Source organism: Ornithodoros turicata, chromosome 4 (genome assembly GCF_037126465.1).
Source record: "Ornithodoros turicata isolate Travis chromosome 4, ASM3712646v1, whole genome shotgun sequence".
In the NCBI taxonomy this organism is placed as follows: Eukaryota; Metazoa; Arthropoda; class Arachnida; order Ixodida; family Argasidae; genus Ornithodoros; species Ornithodoros turicata.
The window spans coordinates 20526763-20544251 of record NC_088204.1 but is presented as its reverse complement, the minus strand read 5'-3'; the positions used below and the strand labels follow the sequence as shown (position 1 = coordinate 20544251).

Below are 17489 nucleotides of genomic sequence, written 5' to 3'. Positions count from 1 at the left end.
GCAGCGCACAGCATGCCGCTTCCGCCGCCACCTCTCCCTCAAACCACGACAGCAACCACTGAGTACTTCGCCCCATCGGGGTTATCAAGAGCGCGTGCGTTCGTTCGATCGGCGACATGATTCTCTTTTCTGTTTCCAAGGGATAAACTACGTTCGCATTGCCTACGTCTCCATGTTCCCCTCGAGGTCTACGACGACATAACACCTGCTATTGAAAGAAACGTAGGGCCGAAGGTCGCGACCCTTTCAGGGATCACCGTAACCCCCTCAAGACCGTGGTTATCGGGCGCGACCTTGTGGCTTCGAGCGTAGTGGCTTCAACTCTACCAAATAGACGATCGAGTTCAGAAAATCCCAGTGCTCTTTGCGCACGCATTACGTCCTGGGCGCTTGCTGAGCGGGGAAACGAAGAATAATCCTTCACATTTAGCTTTCGCTGACCTTGACACGTCGTGGACAACGGACCGGTAGGGGAGAAATCGGAACAGTTTGGAGACCTGCTTCTTTCGTATTAGTAAACTCCCACAGTTCAAAGCGGCGCTAAGCACTCTGGGATTTTCTGAACTCGTCTATTGGTGGCGCTGTCGAACACCATTACGTCATTTGTTTACAAATAGGGAAACGTCTATTGGGAATAGGAGGAGAGGCCGAATAATGATCGAGCCAGGAGCAATGCTTTTTCAGAGCCCCGAACAGCGGAGTAGCAGACAACATTCCTCTGGACCAAGCAGCGAGCGTGGCCCCTGTAGCGTCAGCGCGACGTCCCAGGCCGATCACAGGCTGGTATACTGCTCTCCACCTACGTCGCACGGTCGTTTTTTGCGGCGTACTTTACATTCAATTTCTGCGATAATTATGACTCTGTGGTGTGAATTACTTCTCATGATGCATCTTACTGACCTACTTAACAGTTTTATAGGAAGAAAACAGTGGTAAAAATGACTTCTGTGCTACTTTAAGACAAATGTCGGTACAGTTCCCGGTGAAGACACCGCAGGACGCACGATCCCCCCTGCGATAGTCTTGACATTACCGGTGGTCGGCTTCGGCAAGCAGGTCCACCACCACTAGTCGTTTTCCAGTAGATGCGCGCGCGAGACTGTCTCCCTTTTAGACGTCCTCCCTTTTAGACGTCCTGCTCACAATCAGCGTGTCAGCATTAGGTCCGGTACCCACATGCGGTAGAGATATGCGCAGCCGCTTGCCGCGCGTATGCATGCCGCCCCAGCCAGGGCCGGTGCTAGGGGTGTGCGGGGCCTGAGGCAAAGGCGCATCGCGAGGCCTGTTTCACACCAGCGGTAATGACAAGATAAGAAATGATAAGATCTTCGCAGCGGGAGATTTTAGCAGTACGGGAAATGGCAGCAGGAGAGAAGGGTGCGAAATCCTCGGTATAGCTGGCAGGGTTGGCGGATTTTTCTTAAAAGTGGGACTTTTTCTCACACATGACGGAACGGCACAATTAATCCGTTTTAATCGAAGATCGCGCGTGCGATTAAGTGCATATTCGATATATATATAAAAAAAGTAATCCCTGGTTGAGGGCTTCGTGCGCGGGGCCTAAGGCGGTCGCCTTACTCCCCCCCCCCTTCCCCCTATCGCCGGCCCTGGCCTCAGCTATACTGCTTCCGCCCAGAATTCTCCACAGCGAGATCTCGGCCAACTCCAGCGCCTCCGAGACCGTGTGTGACAAGATAGCGAACGACATTGAGCTATTGAAACGCAGACTTTGGGTTCACTCACTGTGGCGATAGCGCATTATCTTGTGAACAATGTTTAGCTTCCCGACAAAATGACAAAATCATGTAGGCAGCAATGACATTTTATTTCCTTCATAAATTCGCCGGTTGAAAAACGTGAGCACCGCTGCGACACCCCTTCCAGCACGACGCCGTCAATGCTCCCCGTGCGGGAGGCGGGAAGGCTTTGTGTCTCCTACCAGCAGAACCCCAGGCGAGCCCCTCCGGCCGCTGCTGCATATAGTCTCCATCGCGTGGGCGACGTGATCGGGAAGGCTTTACGATACATCACGTCGTTCATGCGACCAGGTTTAAACATTTAAACAGGTTTAAGATTCTGTTTTGCTGTTATTGCACTGCGTACCTTTTATTACAAGAAAATTAGCTAGCGACTCATTATTCGATTCAATCAATTTTCGATAGTCACTCATTTCGCTATTGACAATGGTGAACTGTTCACGCATTCCCAGTATAGATAAAACCCGGGGAAACTAATCGCAGTTCCTCTCATCCGAGGCATCTTCACAATCGACGTCTCCATCGCAGCGGAATATCCGTTTGATGCACGTCTTGTCCGTCTCGCACTGGAAGTGGGAGCTGGGACATTGTTTCGCTGGAAGAGGGAATCATTTCACGAGTTTTATTAAATGACACATCGTTTTAGACAGCGTCCTTACCGCAGTTCTGCTCGTCAGAGCCGTCTTTGCAATCCTCTTCGTCGTCGCAGACGAGAATATTCATGATGCAATTCCCTCCAGTCTTGCACTTGAAGTAGTCTGCCGGACAGTCGGGAAACTCTGCACGGAAACGGTACGCATTCAGTGCCCCGGATCGAAACGAAAGCTGTAGAAACGCTGTCGTGTGCTTTCTTCCGAAACCAATCGCCGCATTCAGCGCATGCGTGTTGAGGTGCTTCTCCTCCGTGCTGTGCACATGGAGCGCATAGAATGTGCAAAAAAAGATACAGCATTCATTACATTTGCTTCTAACTGATAGCAGCTTCTGTCATGTCACACTCAAGCGTGAACACAAAGCGTTTTTGCCATCAGGCTCCTTGGACAAAGAGGCCAGGGAAGACGCGTAATGGCTGCCACTTGCGCTGCCCGCATGTATGTGAACACCCTAGCGGCCCGCGTGTGCCGCACGCATACGTACGCAGGACTGTGCACGCTACGAAACGCGCAAGAGAACGCAAAGGGATGCAATCATAGGCCGCGCTCCATGTAGAAGGAGGAGGTGGTTTGCTGCCCTTCTCTGTTCTCAACATGGCTGCCCTAGTGAGTGCAGAACGAGATGCGTGGTCCATTTGATAGGATGCTGTGGAATCAGGAGCTAATCGTGAGTTTTAGTATAGGGCAAAGTGAGGCTACTTGAAGACGGGGGCAAGTTTAGGACAGTTAGGGTTTTTCGTGCCGCAGTTTCTTTGCAATAATTTTTTCTAGTCGGACACCAGGGGACCAGGGTGAGCACAATCGTTGGTCGTTGTCTGGGCTTTGAAGTAACGTGTTGGCGTTCTGCACGTGGCTTTTTAGAAAGACGTCAGACGCTGTTTTGCAGATGTGGTCGAGGTAAGAGGGGCATTTTTTTGTCCCATCTGTAACTTTCGCGAGCATTGACTTCCAATTTGCTCACTCCTGCTCCTCGGCTAGTAAAATATGACATCGCCGTTATGATGCTGTGTCACTGTCCTATGTTTCCATGTGCATTACTCGTGGCTGACCGTTTCGGCTGGCCCGAACAAAAGACCAAATTTAAATCCGGCATTAATTTTTACATGTCCTCAACTTATCCATAGGGTGGGGCAAGTTAATGAAAATACGTAGCCTATCATTTTTGGCTAGTACGAAATACATGGTTTAGCACCACAGTAATTTGTGGATCATTTCTCAAAGGTTTGGGGATTCAGTTAACGAATTATGGTACAATTTAGGCGATTATTGTGACTGTTATTAACAATATAGTTCAACTGTCTTCAACACAGAGCACCCTACCCTATTCTACGCTATTGTCTTTACGTACGTAAGCGACAGCGTGGTGGTTCTGCGCAATGCGCAAAGGTCTGTTTATGTCTTGCGCGTGCGCAGAACCACCAACGCTATCGTACGCAAAGGCGATGGAGTACGAAAACTCGCCAATATGTATAGAGGTGGAGAAGCGCAACAACTCCTACGCGGACTATAAAGACTCCATCAAGCGTGAGAACGCCTGGGAGTCATTGGTCGGGGCTCGCGGTTGATGGCAGTGCCCGCGTATATGTGAACAGTCCAGCGCATTGCAACGCATACGCCACACGCAATAGTATGAGCGTCTTTCGTGCTGGAGTGTCACGATATTTGATGACAAGTTTTCTGATTACGGGTGACTAATATACTTACTCAGCCGTTCTTCTTCTGGCGCAGTGCTTCCTTCTGAAACATCAGTACGCACGTAGTTGCATACTTTGTAAACGTCACGTGACACAAACAACGTACACGATGTACTACTTGGACGCGGTGGTATTCCTTGCGATTGAGGGAATGACAGCGGACGGACATGAAACAAACGACAAGACTACATAGTCTCTGTTCGAAATATAGACGGCTCTCGTGCTCGGAAACATTTCCTTATCATTTATATCCCCACTCATAGATAAAGTAGTAGTTGTTGTCCCACCCTTCCACGCGAGACGTGTCCTGTATACTTCATAACCATCCGTTGTCGTCCCTCACCTCCCTCAATCTCAAGGAGCCTCAGTGTCCAGAATCAGTCCTGGGAAATAACTTAGTTGCAAGTAATCACTTAACCAGCAACCGTAATTAAAGACCTTTCTCTCAGGGAGAAACCTTCATGGTGAATGTATATCGGCTGCATGTATAGAAAGCTTAATGAGGTCAGTGCGAAGTAATTACATATCAAAACCGTTAGTAATCTGATGACAGATGACACAATTATGGACATAGAGATGCATGGTGGATGTAAGATCATTTGGAAGGCCGTTAATGTATGAGAAAGGGAAGTGGGCCAAGGACAGAACATTGTGGAACCCCAGAAAGGACATGCGTTAGACTGGAGTCGTTGTTGAATTGCTCTCTGAAAAAGAGTGCTCAGTGAATGATTACTTTTCACTAAGTTACTTCCCAAGATTATCCAGATCCATTTCGTTTGTCGATTATATGTGCAATTTCGATTATCCAGCCAGCTATAGCTTGCATCCCACTTTCAACGAGAAATACTTACTGAGCGCGTTCAACGAAGGCGATGTGACTGCTTTAGCTGAGGTGAGAGAAGAAAGAATATGAAGAATGGAAAGAAGGTTGGAATTTCCGAAAATTGAATTGAAGTATGTGCGAACGAAGGCGCGATTTATGGTTTCCCTCATGTCTCCTTGTCAAGAAGTGTGGCAATGCTTAGCGGCCTGTCATTGGTTCCCTCAAACGATCTCCGGCGATGGTTAGGCAAATCGTTTGGGCCAATGACAGCCCGCTCCTTGAGAAGGAGAAAAACAGGGAAAGGGAAAGGTAACGACATCTTTCATTTCGCGGGGCGAAATTCTCGCACCTTCGTGCTCCTCTAAAGTGTGCCACTAGGTAGTTCGCTTGCTCCTGCGAGTACTGGACATATACGTCACTATTTTGTTACGGTTCCTATATTACCGTTTCATGTTTTTTCTGAGGGTGTGACTGCAAGTTGCTGTAGTTGTCATTGGAGGGATTACTTTCGGTTAGTCACGGTTTCAGTTAGCTGAGCAGCGAGTGCAGGTCTTTTGTATCAGAATGGCGTGCGTGCAACATAGTTCACTGGCAGAAACAGATGTGGGCGCGTGAGAACTTTGAATTGCGATCGTCCTGGACCTAACCGTCCCGTAGTACGTTGTCACACCCGTAGCACCATACAACCCTAACGTTATCCTAACAATCCCAACTACTATACTTCTACCGGCAAACCCGTCAGCGCTGCGGGGAGAAAGTTTTGTATTTCATGTGTGGTCCTTTCCGTTTCATTATACATAACATTCTCTGGTAAACATAAACAAGCCCCCGCCACAACTCCACAACTGCCACGACGATCCTTCCGCGACTAAGGACACTAGGGACCAGCCGCCATGCAGAATTATACTTCTGTATATCTCGCCGCTTACTATCACGGTGCTTTTCCCTCTTTGTGACAAGCCTATGTCAAATTAAAAGGAAAAGTTATGATTTCTGACTCCAGAGGGCCCCGGCTCCCCTTGCACCGGATGCAAACCCGTCTTTCCTCTTTGACAGGCCCCTGTCAAGTTTTATCGTTCAGACAGTCGGCAATTTCTTCATAGTTTCACGTACGCCTTTCAGTTTTCCTTTTTTTTTCAGCTACTTTTCTCCGTAGGGAAGTACTTCCCTGGGCGCCCGTCCGGTTTCTTCTTACGAATGCTACTTTCATTTTGCCAACCCTAACCTTTTTTGGGGGGATATTTGCTGGGTCGGACGACCACATTTGGGCTGGATTGCCACTTCTGCAGGCCGAGGTGCCTTGCTTGGGTCGGCGACCACCTGTGGCCTGGATAGTCACTTTTAAAGGCCAAAATGCCTTAATTGGGTTGGATGACCTCTTTTCGGCGCGTTTGCCACTAACAAACCAAAACCAACGTGTTTTTGTAGCTTCCTCTTGACGACTGTAGGGTCGGTCTCGTTTCGTGCAGGCATGACCACCATGCAGACTCCCCAAAAACAGGAAAACAGGATCCAGACCTGCGACGCATGGTTGAGTCGCTTGCGTCCACGGTGGCCTCCCTGGGGCAGCTGCTGCCACCACTCCCGGCGGAGGAGGTGGCCATCGAGACCGAATCAGTGGCTGGGGAGCACAATGATGAGGACCTCAGCACCGGGGACCCCTTGCGGCTCACCGCGCAGCTACCACCACGTCCCCTTCCCAGAGCTCGAGGATGCTGACCAATGATTGGCTGACAGGATTGTCAGGTGTGGGGCCCCTGGAAACTCCACCTGTGCTCATGGAATTCATCCGGAACCACTGGGGCCCCGAAGGCTGCCAGGAGCGCTTCCGGAAGGCCCTGGCGGACTTCCCACGGCGGGAGTTCCCACTCTTCACAGTGCAGTAGCTCAACCCCAAGATGCCAGCCCTGGCTCGGGAGGCTGCCAGAAGGCGAGGATCCACTGAGGGTGACCAAGAGATTGGGGGGGGGTTATCACCGGGACCAAGCACTCCACGACGCCCAGGCAGCAGTAGTGTCTGCGGTGGGGCCCCTGGTCGCCCTCCTTGAAGGATGTATAGTGGCGGGCCGGGACACCTACTACCCCCTGGGAGAGGGACCAGGATATACCAGGGTGGAGCGGCGGGTAGTCACCGACCATTTGGCCGCTGCCTTCCCCCACTTGGGCAGGCTGTTCGCCTCCCTCGGGTCGGAATGCCGGGAGAGCGTCCTGACCCGCATCGCCTCTGACCTGCGGTCCATGTTGGGCAAGGAGCCTCATTTGGAGGAAGAAGGGGCTACCCACCTGTTCGGCTCCGGGTTCTTGACGCAGCTGAAGACACGGAGCGAAACGTATAAGGTCTTCCGGGAGGCCCGCCAGGGACCATCCAGGAGCCCAACGAAGGGACCGGAACCAAAAAGGAGCCGACTGCTGGGCCCCAGCACATCGGCCCCCACACTGACCAGCCCTTTCCTAGCAGACCCTTTCCTGGGGGACCGCAGTGGGGGGGGGGGGCAATCAGAGGTTCTCGAGGTAAGTCTACACACTCCTTCCCCATTGCCTCTGGGAAACTAGCTGTTTTCCACCGAGCTTGGTCTCGACTTACAAAGGACCCTTGGGTCCTGCAGACGATTGCAGGTTATCAACTAGAGTTTTCCCAAATCCTCCCTCCGATAATCCGCCCTCCAACAGTCAGGTCCAGGCACACCCGCAGGCCTCGCTGCAGGTTTTCAACAAGTTAGTACGCAAATGGGCCGTATCCGCCATCCCGGTTCGCGAAGATCGCTTTCTGTACCCTTTCCTGGTTGTCCCAAAGAAGGACTCCGGTTGGAGGCCTATCCTAAACTTAAAGCACCTCAATTATTTCATCCTCCACAAGCATTTCAAGATGGAAGGTTGGGAAGATTGGGAAAGGACTGCTCCTTCAGGGAGATTTCCTGGTTCGAATAGATCTGAAGGACGTGTACTTGTCCATCCCAGTGCAAACGTCCGATCGTCGCTGGCTCTGCTCTCAACAGCACGGCGTATGCTATCAGTGGAACGTTCTACCCTTCGGACTGAGGTCAGCCCCACGGGTCTTTGCCAAAATAAGTAAGCCAGTGGTAGCCTTCCTCAGGTCTCAAGGAATACGTCTTGTTATTTACTTGAACGACCCGGCTAGCGTCCTCGGCACACCTCGCAGTGAATTTGCTGCACTCTCTCGGTTTCATCATGAACCAAGCAGAGTCTCGGCTTTCTCTATCCCAACGGCTTTGTGGGTGTGTAGTCTTTGTGGGCTTCGAGATCCACTCAACCTCCTTAGCAGTGGCCCTTCCAGAAGAAGAGCCCTTCTAGAGAAAGGGATAGCAATCGAAGCAGAACTGGACAATCTGCTGCGAAAGCGGTTAGTTGCAAGACAGCTGGCAAGATTGATAGGTCGCTTAGCAGCTACTTCTCTGGCAGTCTTAGAGTCCCCTCTGCTCCTCCGGTCCCTCCAATTCCTTCTGCATGGGACACTGAATGGGGTTTCTTCGAGACCACGATTACGCTCACCCAAGAGGTCAGAGGTCAGGGAGGATGTGACCTGGTGAAGCAAGGTTCTCTTGTCCCACCCGTTTCGCAGGATACACAACTGTCCACTATAGTGCAGACTGTTCATTCGGACAGCTCTCCCCTAGGTTGTGAGGGGCATGATCTCAGGACCGAATACTTGGGCGTCAGTGGTCCAAGGAGCAAGTTTGACTCCACATCAACGAGCTGGAGTTACTAGCCGCTTTCCTGGGACTCAAGGCTCGGGTCCTGGGCCACAGTTCGGGGTGCATTCTTCTTCGACTGGACAACAGAGCAGCAGTGGCAGACAGCCATCAACCGTATGGGAAGTACCCGCTCCTCCCGCCTCAACAAAGCTGCCGCTAAGCTGTGGACATGGTGCCTGCAACGGAACCTAATAGTCCGAGCTCAGCACGCCCCCGGGAATCACAATGTGCTGGCCGACCATGCATCTCGACTTCAGTTCGACAACAGCAGTTCGAAGCTGAACATCCGCATATTTGGAGAGATCAACAGTCTACGGGGCCCAATTCAAGTGGATCTGTTCGCGGACCTGTCGAACTTCCAAGTGCCCCAATACTTCAGTTGGAAGTCGGACCCGGGGGCAGCGGGGTGTGGATGACTTCAACCAGAGCTGGTCACGGCCAGGCCTCTATGCATTCCCACCGTTCAACTTGGTGAGCCATTGCATTCGGAAGATGCGCGAGTCCGGGAGCTCTGATCATCGTAACCCCAAGTCTGGCCGTCCCAACCGTGGTACCCTTCACTCTTGCGCCTTTCCTTTCAGGCCCCGCGGACAATTCCAGCGCTTCCAGACCTGCTCACGAACCCCCAGGGTCCAAGGGCTTCAGTTGGCAGTGTGGAGGGTGTCCAGCGACCCTCTTCTGATACAGGCCTTTCAGGAGAGGCTGCCGAGTTCATCACAGCCGCCACAAAGCTCAGTTACCCCTCTTGCGGGCGAAGGTACGATAGCTGGTGCAGTGCAAGGGCGCTTAATCCATCTTCTCCCTCTCTGGCCGAGGTACTGAACTTCCTGGCCCACTTACACTTTGTGAAACACTTGGCCTACCGAACAATCAATTGTTATAGGTCGACTTTGTCACAGGCTATTGGCCCGTGCGAGGGCTACACCCTTGGAGAACACCCAGCTGTAACAAGACTGCTGAAAGGAGTTTTTAATCTGAACCCTTCCCGTCCAAGGTACTCATCTACATGGTCGGTAGTAGCAGTCACTTCCTTTTTCAGTTCTCTAGGGACCAATGAGTCTCTCTCGCTGCGCCTTCTAACTGGGCTATGCTCTTAGCCTTGACTACTGCGAGTCGCTCCTCGGACCTTAGCCTGGTCTCCTTTGAAGGCGTTCATCGTCAGGTCTTATGGTTGGGAACTTTCCCTCAGCTGACCACGAAAGACATCCAAGCCTTCCAAGCCTTGGCCCTCTATGTTCATCCCAACCTTTCCGCAGGAGCCCACCCTCTGCCCGATCCTGTGCTTGACGGCCTACATCTCTCGCACAGCTCCCTCCCGCGGTGATTGTTCCCGTGGTGTTTGTTCCCTTATCTTTTTGACCGTTCAAAAGCCTTTCAAGAGGGCAACTCGGGACACAGTAGCCAATTGGCTAAAACGCACGTCAGAACTAGCGAGCATCAATGTCACTACCTTCAAGGCCCACTCCACTAGAGCAGCAGCAACTTCTGCGGCTCTCGACTGGTCCCTCTGACTGTGCGTTCAACCGCTTTTACAGGCGGACTTCGCATCCCAGAGCTAGTTTTGGTCTGCAGGTGCTGTCTCCGGTGTGCACAGAGCTTTGAACAGGCACCCTGTTCGTCCTGTTCACCCTGATAGTAGGCGTCGATATATACAGAAGTATAATTACCAGTTCTAGCGAATGGTACTTACCTGAAGACAGAGCAGGAATTATACGATGTATAGGGAGACACTATCTGGGTGTCTCCCCGCCCTCTCTTCCCTTAGGTTTTGAGTTCCCACCCTGTGGCCTATTCGGTAGATAAATGCCATAAATTTCTTTATTTTCTCCTTTCAGGCAGAGTCAGGCCAGAATGGTAGAGTGTCCATTGGACGTCCAAATACTTGGCATTTGAGAAACTAAACCCCCTTCTGTGCTCACCCTACTCCTTTGTGGTTGTCATTACTCACACGGTGGACTCACCGGGCCCTTCTTCGGGGAAAAGCAGTTGTTCGCCCTGATAGTAAGTGTCTCCCTATACATCGTATAATTTCTGCTCAGGTAATTCAATCTTCAGGTAAGTACCATTAGCTAGAACTGGTAATTATTTCCTGATTTGTTGAACATGGGAGGCGTACGCCTTTTTTGTGGCAATTTCAATTGACACAAACAGGCGTATACGACCCTCTCTCCTCAAATCAGAAGCGATAACTGCATCAACCAGTCACGCAGAGCGTATTTGCTGTGAAACCGGATGTCGTTTTGGCACCAAACCGGAAGCGGTGAAAGTGGCACGTATATTTAACTTATACATCTCCTATATATATATATATATTTCGCGGTCGCCCGAACCCCTTTCTTCCAGTATATATAATATATATATATATACATATATTTCCTTATATACATGACATTCTCGGGTAAACATAAAAAGCCCCCGCCACAACTTCCGGTGCCACGAAAACTTGTGGTCCTTCCGCGACTATGGATGCTTGGAACCAGTCGCCATGCAGAATTAGGGCCAGTTCTCACTTGGCGACGTCCGACGCGGCGTCGTGAGCGGGCGGCGGAAGTAGAGGCGCATTTCCGCCGCCCCGTCAGCGCGCACGATTTTCACGTTCCCACCACTGTGGCCTTCCGTCGTCCAAAGCAGACGAAAAATCACGGGGCGTGGCCTTTCTGTGTCACCTAATTGGGCACTAGCTGTTCTCGGCAGCTCTCGCCGACGTCGTGAAAGAAGTTCGGCATGGCAGATTTTTGGCTCGACATCTCTCCTCTCCCGGCTCCGGAAATGCGCGTCTATTTCCGCCGCCCGCTCGCGACGCCGCGTCGGGCGTCGCCAAGTGAGAACTGGCCCTTATATCTTTCGCTTTCCTGATTTGTCGAAAACAGAAGGCGTACGCCTTTTTGGGGCAGTTTGAATTGCCACAAAAAGGCGTACACGAAGCACGAAGGGAGTTGCCTCAAGACGAGAGCCGCCGATATTTCGAACAGAGACTGTTGTTCTGGTTGTTCTTCTAGGGCAGTCTCTGTTCGAAATATCGGCGGCTCTCGTCTTGAGACAACTCCCTTCGTGCTTCCCTACCGGTTCTCGCTGGATTTCTACTTGGCCACAGTACAAAGCGTTAGCAACAGGTATGTAAAAGGAAGCTCACAGCAGTTGGCTTCGTCGTGCCCATCCTTGCAGTCGACTACTCCATCGCAGATGGCATTTTTAGGAATGCAGGTCACGCCGTCGCCGCAGGTGGTGTAAAATTCGGCTGGCTCGCAGACCTTTCCTTTAGGTGAAGGAAGAGCAGAGAGGGTTTTAGAGAACCGTAAGTGGACACTCTGAGTGTATAAGCGCTTGCACGTAACTGGTGAGGTTCCCGAAACAGCTGGGCGAGCTTCGTCGGCCCGTTAAACGTATATCAGCCCCCGACTCAGCGGGCTGCGCTCTGATTGGCTGACAGCGATACGCGGTCGGCATCCGAGCGGAGGCAACGCCACCTAGATATGCTTAATGCCTGCTCTCCCTCTTTCGCTACGTGGACACGCTACGTGGTCAGACCTCGTCTGCTACCGCGATTCGCGGTTCTGCGAATTCAAGATCTCGCATATGATTACAACTAACTTCGCAAATTTGAACCTGTAGACTAAATGTGCAACAAATTTCCAGCAAATTAGTCTTGAGAAAAATATGGAACCGTTTCGCGCTTGATTTTGTTTTCTCATTTAGTACGCGGGATCGTTCGCTATACTCGCAGACGACAGTGGCTGCACATGCAGCTGACGATGGCTCGTCTCCATGGCTACGACCGCTGAAAGCCCGTTCGTGATTCGCTGCGGCCGTTGAAAACATGATCCTGATTGGCTGACTTTTAGTTGCTACGTCACGTCGACGAGCGTCGGCACAGTTCTCTTAGAAGTCGGCCCAGGACGCACATTCCTTTAGGGCGTTAGTCGTGATGTTGCGCACCTCCGTGAGGCCGACAACCCTTTCACCACCGCCACCACCACGGACGAGTAAGCTGGCTTTCTTTATCTAGGTGATGTTGGCGGAGGGTGCTTACGATTCTCTAAAAGTTCGTTGCGTTTAGGAAATGTGTTTGCGCGAGGACCCTATGTTATTACCATGGCAACGCACGGAACTCACTGCATTTCTTTTCGTCCGAACCGTCAGAACAGTCTTCGTTCCCGTCACACTTCCAGGAAAGGGGAATGCACTCGCTGTTGTCCACGCATCGGAACTGGTCCTTCTTGCAAGGCACCGGACGGTCTGAACGTATGCGTATAGATATACAGGGTGTGTTACGTACACTGTTAAAACAGAACTTCACCACATAGCACGCTCCTAGCCAACCATCATTCGGAATGATATCATTCTGTGTCCTTATTTGCTGAAAATGGGACGAGGCGCCTATCTGGGACACATTGTATGCATGTCCCAGATAGGCTCTTCCCCCTGTTTTGAACGAATCATGACACAGAATGATATCATTCGGAATGGTGGTTGGCTAGGAACGTGCTATGTGGTGAAGTTCTATTTTAATAGTGTAGGACTGACCACAACTTGATTGTATTCGCAGATTGTTTTTCTTTTGGAAAAGGCGTTGAATATGTCTATTCCCGAATGGGCCTGCTCAAATGTGGTGGTGTATCAGTAATAGTGGGGCCGTTAATTAACTTGCATAGTTAATCTTCATAATTACTGAAAAAAGGTTTACCGCGCAATTCGAAAGTTGTATAGCACAACCCAGAGGAGTCTAGTCCGCTAAAATCGAAACCGCAGTCCTTTTCTGTACCCTAGAAAAAAATATGCGAAAATGCATAATTTTTGGAGCGTTGCGAGAGCTCTGCGGACGCTTTTTCCTATCGCTCTCATGCCGTCACTATTTCTCAAGTGACATGAAGCTGCAGCAGCCCCCGCTTTCTAGCGTCCTCGTCAATGCCGTTATTTTAGCTTCGTTAAAACCTGGTAGAACGTGCACATTTATCGAGCAGGGGAATCAGTGATTATATTCTTGTTATTTGCGTGGTTTTTGGAAGTAATGGATTGGAGTTTTTGTTGCGTGACATTGCGAACTGTATTTCGTGGGTGTTGAGCAGATCAAACCAGACATTGGCGGGCACAAAAGGCGGCATTTTGATGAGAACGTGGGCTGTTAAACAGCACCACTATTCCCCCCTGACACTTACTCCTGGGGACATAGCGGGCTGTTCCATGCTTTCAGGAACATACTTGTGTCAGTTGAGAAAGGGTGACACCGAGATGGGGAGAGGAGAAAGTGGCCGCAAAACCCGCGCAGCGATCGAATAGTTTGCATTTTTGCACATTTTTACTAGAGCACAGAAAGGCGCTGTGGTTTCGGTTCTTGCGGGGTAGACTCCTCAGGGTAGTGCTCTACAACTTTGCAATTACGCGGTCAACCTATTTTCACTAATTATGAAGATTAGGCCTTTGATTAGGCCCCATTGGGAATAGATATATTCAACGACTTTTGCGAAAGAAACATCAACCGCGAATTCAATAAAATTCTGGTGAGGCTTACGGGACGCACCCTGTATATGCGATATATGCGTACCGCGATAATAAGCACTACAACGAATATGACATTTAAGATTCAATTCAATTCAATTTATTTCATATTTACGATGTGGGGATGGGGAAAAAGCTGTGGGACAGCTTTCTTAGCAGGGATACTAGCAACATAGCGGTGATACTCGCAAAGCAAACAGTAGAAATCAAACAAGACGCAAAACACAAGGCAGACATGCGAAAATAGAACAAGACCGACTTACACGTTACTGCCTTGAATTTAGGTTCTCCTATGCAGGATCACCAATGCAAAAAGAAGACAAAGAAACATGTAGCGGATATATAACTTCAGGTATCAGATAAGATACGAGAAACCAAGCTATACCTACCTTCCGGCTTCGTCTTCTCGTCCAGGTGGTATTCTGGTGATTATGATTGGAATCAGGAGCGAAGTGAGATAAATACATGGTTCACGTAAGGAGCCGGTCACTTCGGGCTGAGTACGAGGCCAGTTTCTATTGGCGGCTATGGCTAATGGCTGTGACAATGGCTAACGTTGCAGGCTGAATTTTTCTGACAGGGGTGTTGATAGTACACCGTGCCAATGTTAGGAAAAAATCAGAGAAAACAGATCTTTACCCGGATCGTCGTCGTCATCTATCTTGCCCGACGGACGACGACCTGCGACAACGAACACATCTCATGTAATTGATATGACTGCATAAGCAAGACGTAATAACATAATTCTTGAAAATACCTTTCTTTGGACCCTGTTGAGCCCCATCATCCGATTCGTCTTCATGGAACTCTCGGTCCTCTGAAGAAGAAGATGATTATTATTTGGCGATTAGGTTAGGTAATGGTTAGGTTAGCAAAGAAGACTGCGGGAACGTTATTGCGGTGCGTGCAAATCGGGACGAGACATATGCTCCAAGGCCGGCAGAAGACTTCCTGTCAAGATAGCAGAAGACTGCCTTTTCTGCAAAGTTTGTCCATTGAGACGTACGTGCTTATTGCAAGAGGTGCAGAAAGGGCAATAAAAGTCAGCTCTGGAGACCATAGGCACAGTAAAACCCCCGAACTTGAGGGAAACACCACCAGCTAGGTGAGAGATCTCCACCAGCTAACCGCGGTTCTCTCAGTTCTCTCTCAAGTCTGGAGACCATGTTTGAAATGTAAATACGGAACAGTTACCGTCTTCATATTCATCTTCGTCAGTCGAGGGCTTTGCTTTGTTCCCTAAGGATGGAAATGGACGTCTTGCTTAGCAACAGACAAGGTGGTTCAAACTGAGACGCACCGGAATTTTTTCCAGCGCCGGGAGGCATATGCATCGGAGCATTGTGGACTGGTAGGGAGAGAGCGAGAGATTAGGAGAGGGGAAAAGGATATTGTAGAGGATGAAACAGGGTAAGAGCTCACTCACGAAGTGCCGGTTGGTTCTTTCCTAGTGGAACGCTTTTGCCCTCTTCGTCTGCGTAGACAAATGTGAAGTTATACGAATGTTCTTACGCCAAAGCTCGACGGCTACGTTGCGCTACAAATGTCCGTTTTGGAAATGTCGTGGTATAAGCATCTGGACAGCTGCTTCGCCATCATTAGGGCTTTATCTGGACAACATTTAAAAGGCTGGCACTTGGGTCATCGCGAAGGCTTCAGCCACTTTGACCCTTTGTAAAAGTAGCAGACCTTCTCCAATACGGTACCATATGACGCTTACCAGCGATGAAGAAGCGCCTTTTCCGTGGCCGTCCGTCTGTGAAGAGTACCGTTAAGAATTACAGAAGAGCTTTTGGCTATCCACATCTGGCTAACGGTTCGTTCCCACTTGCGGCGCCGCCGTTTCCGGTTCATATACGTGTGAAGTGACGTTCAAGAGCTAGCGAAGGCACTGGTGCAGTTCAACGATTTGTGGTTAGACCAGCAGTGCAAGTGGAAAAAGGACCTTAGCGAGGACTAGCGGAATCGTGCCACGACAGTGAACCCTCGTTAATATGACCACCACCTCATTAATATGACCACCGTGTCATACTAACGAGAAACGCGCCCTCCGCTGACGGCAGAGACCGTTTCGTTCTGGCCATTCTTACGTGCACAGCGTGAGAGCAGCTTACGTGACAACAGCAGCACAGTGTGACCCTAGTCCCGTGGTCACTGCCTTTTTAAGCACTAAAACATCACCATGAGCCAACATCATCATGAGCCATACCAAACATTGGCACCCTACTTTAACACGTCACCCTCTGTCTGGGGTATGTGGTAGCCTCTTCCTGGGGTTACTCTGTGGGTCATGTGACGCTGTCATGATAACGAGAAGATAACACCAGCGTTCGACCCGACACAAATATCCTGGTCATAGTCGGAGAAGCGGATTATCATACTAACAAGGTGGATTTACGTGCTAGCGGAACAGTTCTCAACAAAATCGGTCATAAAACGAGTATGTCAGATTAAAGGGAGACTTCGGAACCAAATGGATTTCAAGCTTGCGGTATCGCCACAATCATTTACACGAACTGAACACAGTTGTGAAATATCTCACTTGAAAACGAATCTGTAATCATAAAAACGACATTTGAAATTTGAAAAAGTCTTGACTCCCACCGGACGTCGATGGAAGTACTACTTCCTTTCTCTGCTCGGCCAACGTCACGGTGCATTAGTCATACCATTCCTGCTCTGTTTTCTGACCCTCGGGGAAACAGATGACCGTTGTTTCTTTCCATCTGTGTCTGAGTGATCTGATCCCCAATCTTCGTCCATTGTTTTGTTCCGGGAATGTAACGCCGCGGCTACGAGTGGCGTGGTATACTACTTGCCCGCTCCATGCAGGGTGACTTAACGCGTTGGCCTTCGGAAGGGAAAGTTTTTGAGACTCCTCTCCACATTCCTGTTTCGGTTTGATTGCTCGCTTATTGGAGGCATAATTTGTCACACGAGAAATAAACAAAGTTGATGACAGGTATACAGTGGATGTTATGCTCCAACTATACGACGTGCAGCAATTTTTTCGCCGGTCGTTCCGAAGTATCCCTTTAACGGGGGTCATATTAACGATGGCTCACTGTATTCGAAGTAATGAGTCCGTACGCACCTTTATGTCGCAGGTTAGCGAGGCGTTGATTGGATCTGGCTGTAAAAGAAATGAAGCAGTCGGCACCATTTTAGTAATACCCCTGCCCACACGGGCTACTTTCGGTCGGCATTAGGCCAATGCTCATCGAACTCAATGCGGATCCGGCGCTGCTACACGGACACGTTCGAGCACGATCGAACTCAGATCCTGCTTAACCCAATCCAGTTTGTTAAATGAGATTCTCGAGACGGCTTGAAGACCGCCATTGGTCTCAGAA

The 17489-nt window shown here is 50.1% G+C and overlaps 1 protein-coding gene across 4 annotated transcripts in view; it reads right to left on the bottom strand.

The window, feature by feature from the left end:
- Positions 1-1806: 1806 nt before the first annotated feature.
- Positions 1807-17489, bottom strand: part of LOC135391289 (low-density lipoprotein receptor-related protein 1B-like) — a 45516-nt gene continuing 29833 nt past the window's right edge. For 3 of the 4 annotated variants that reach the window (XM_064621498.1, XM_064621500.1, XM_064621501.1), the window contains 15 exons: positions 17231-17269; positions 15857-15892; positions 15563-15610; positions 15437-15484; positions 15331-15375; positions 14894-14953; positions 14776-14817; positions 14526-14558; positions 14400-14426; positions 12754-12876; positions 11774-11896; positions 4956-4991; positions 4115-4147; positions 2417-2536; positions 1807-2352 (listed from right to left, as the gene is read on the bottom strand). In XM_064621498.1, the coding sequence (XP_064477568.1) occupies positions 2231-2352; positions 2417-2536; positions 4115-4147; positions 4956-4991; positions 11774-11896; positions 12754-12876; positions 14400-14426; positions 14526-14558; positions 14776-14817; positions 14894-14953; positions 15331-15375; positions 15437-15484; positions 15563-15610; positions 15857-15892; positions 17231-17269 (935 nt within the window). In that variant the 3' untranslated portion in view covers positions 1807-2230. The remainder of the gene's footprint in view (positions 2353-2416; positions 2537-4114; positions 4148-4955; positions 4992-11773; positions 11897-12753; positions 12877-14399; positions 14427-14525; positions 14559-14775; positions 14818-14893; positions 14954-15330; positions 15376-15436; positions 15485-15562; positions 15611-15856; positions 15893-17230; positions 17270-17489) is intronic. The other variant, XM_064621499.1, reaches the window with a different exon arrangement.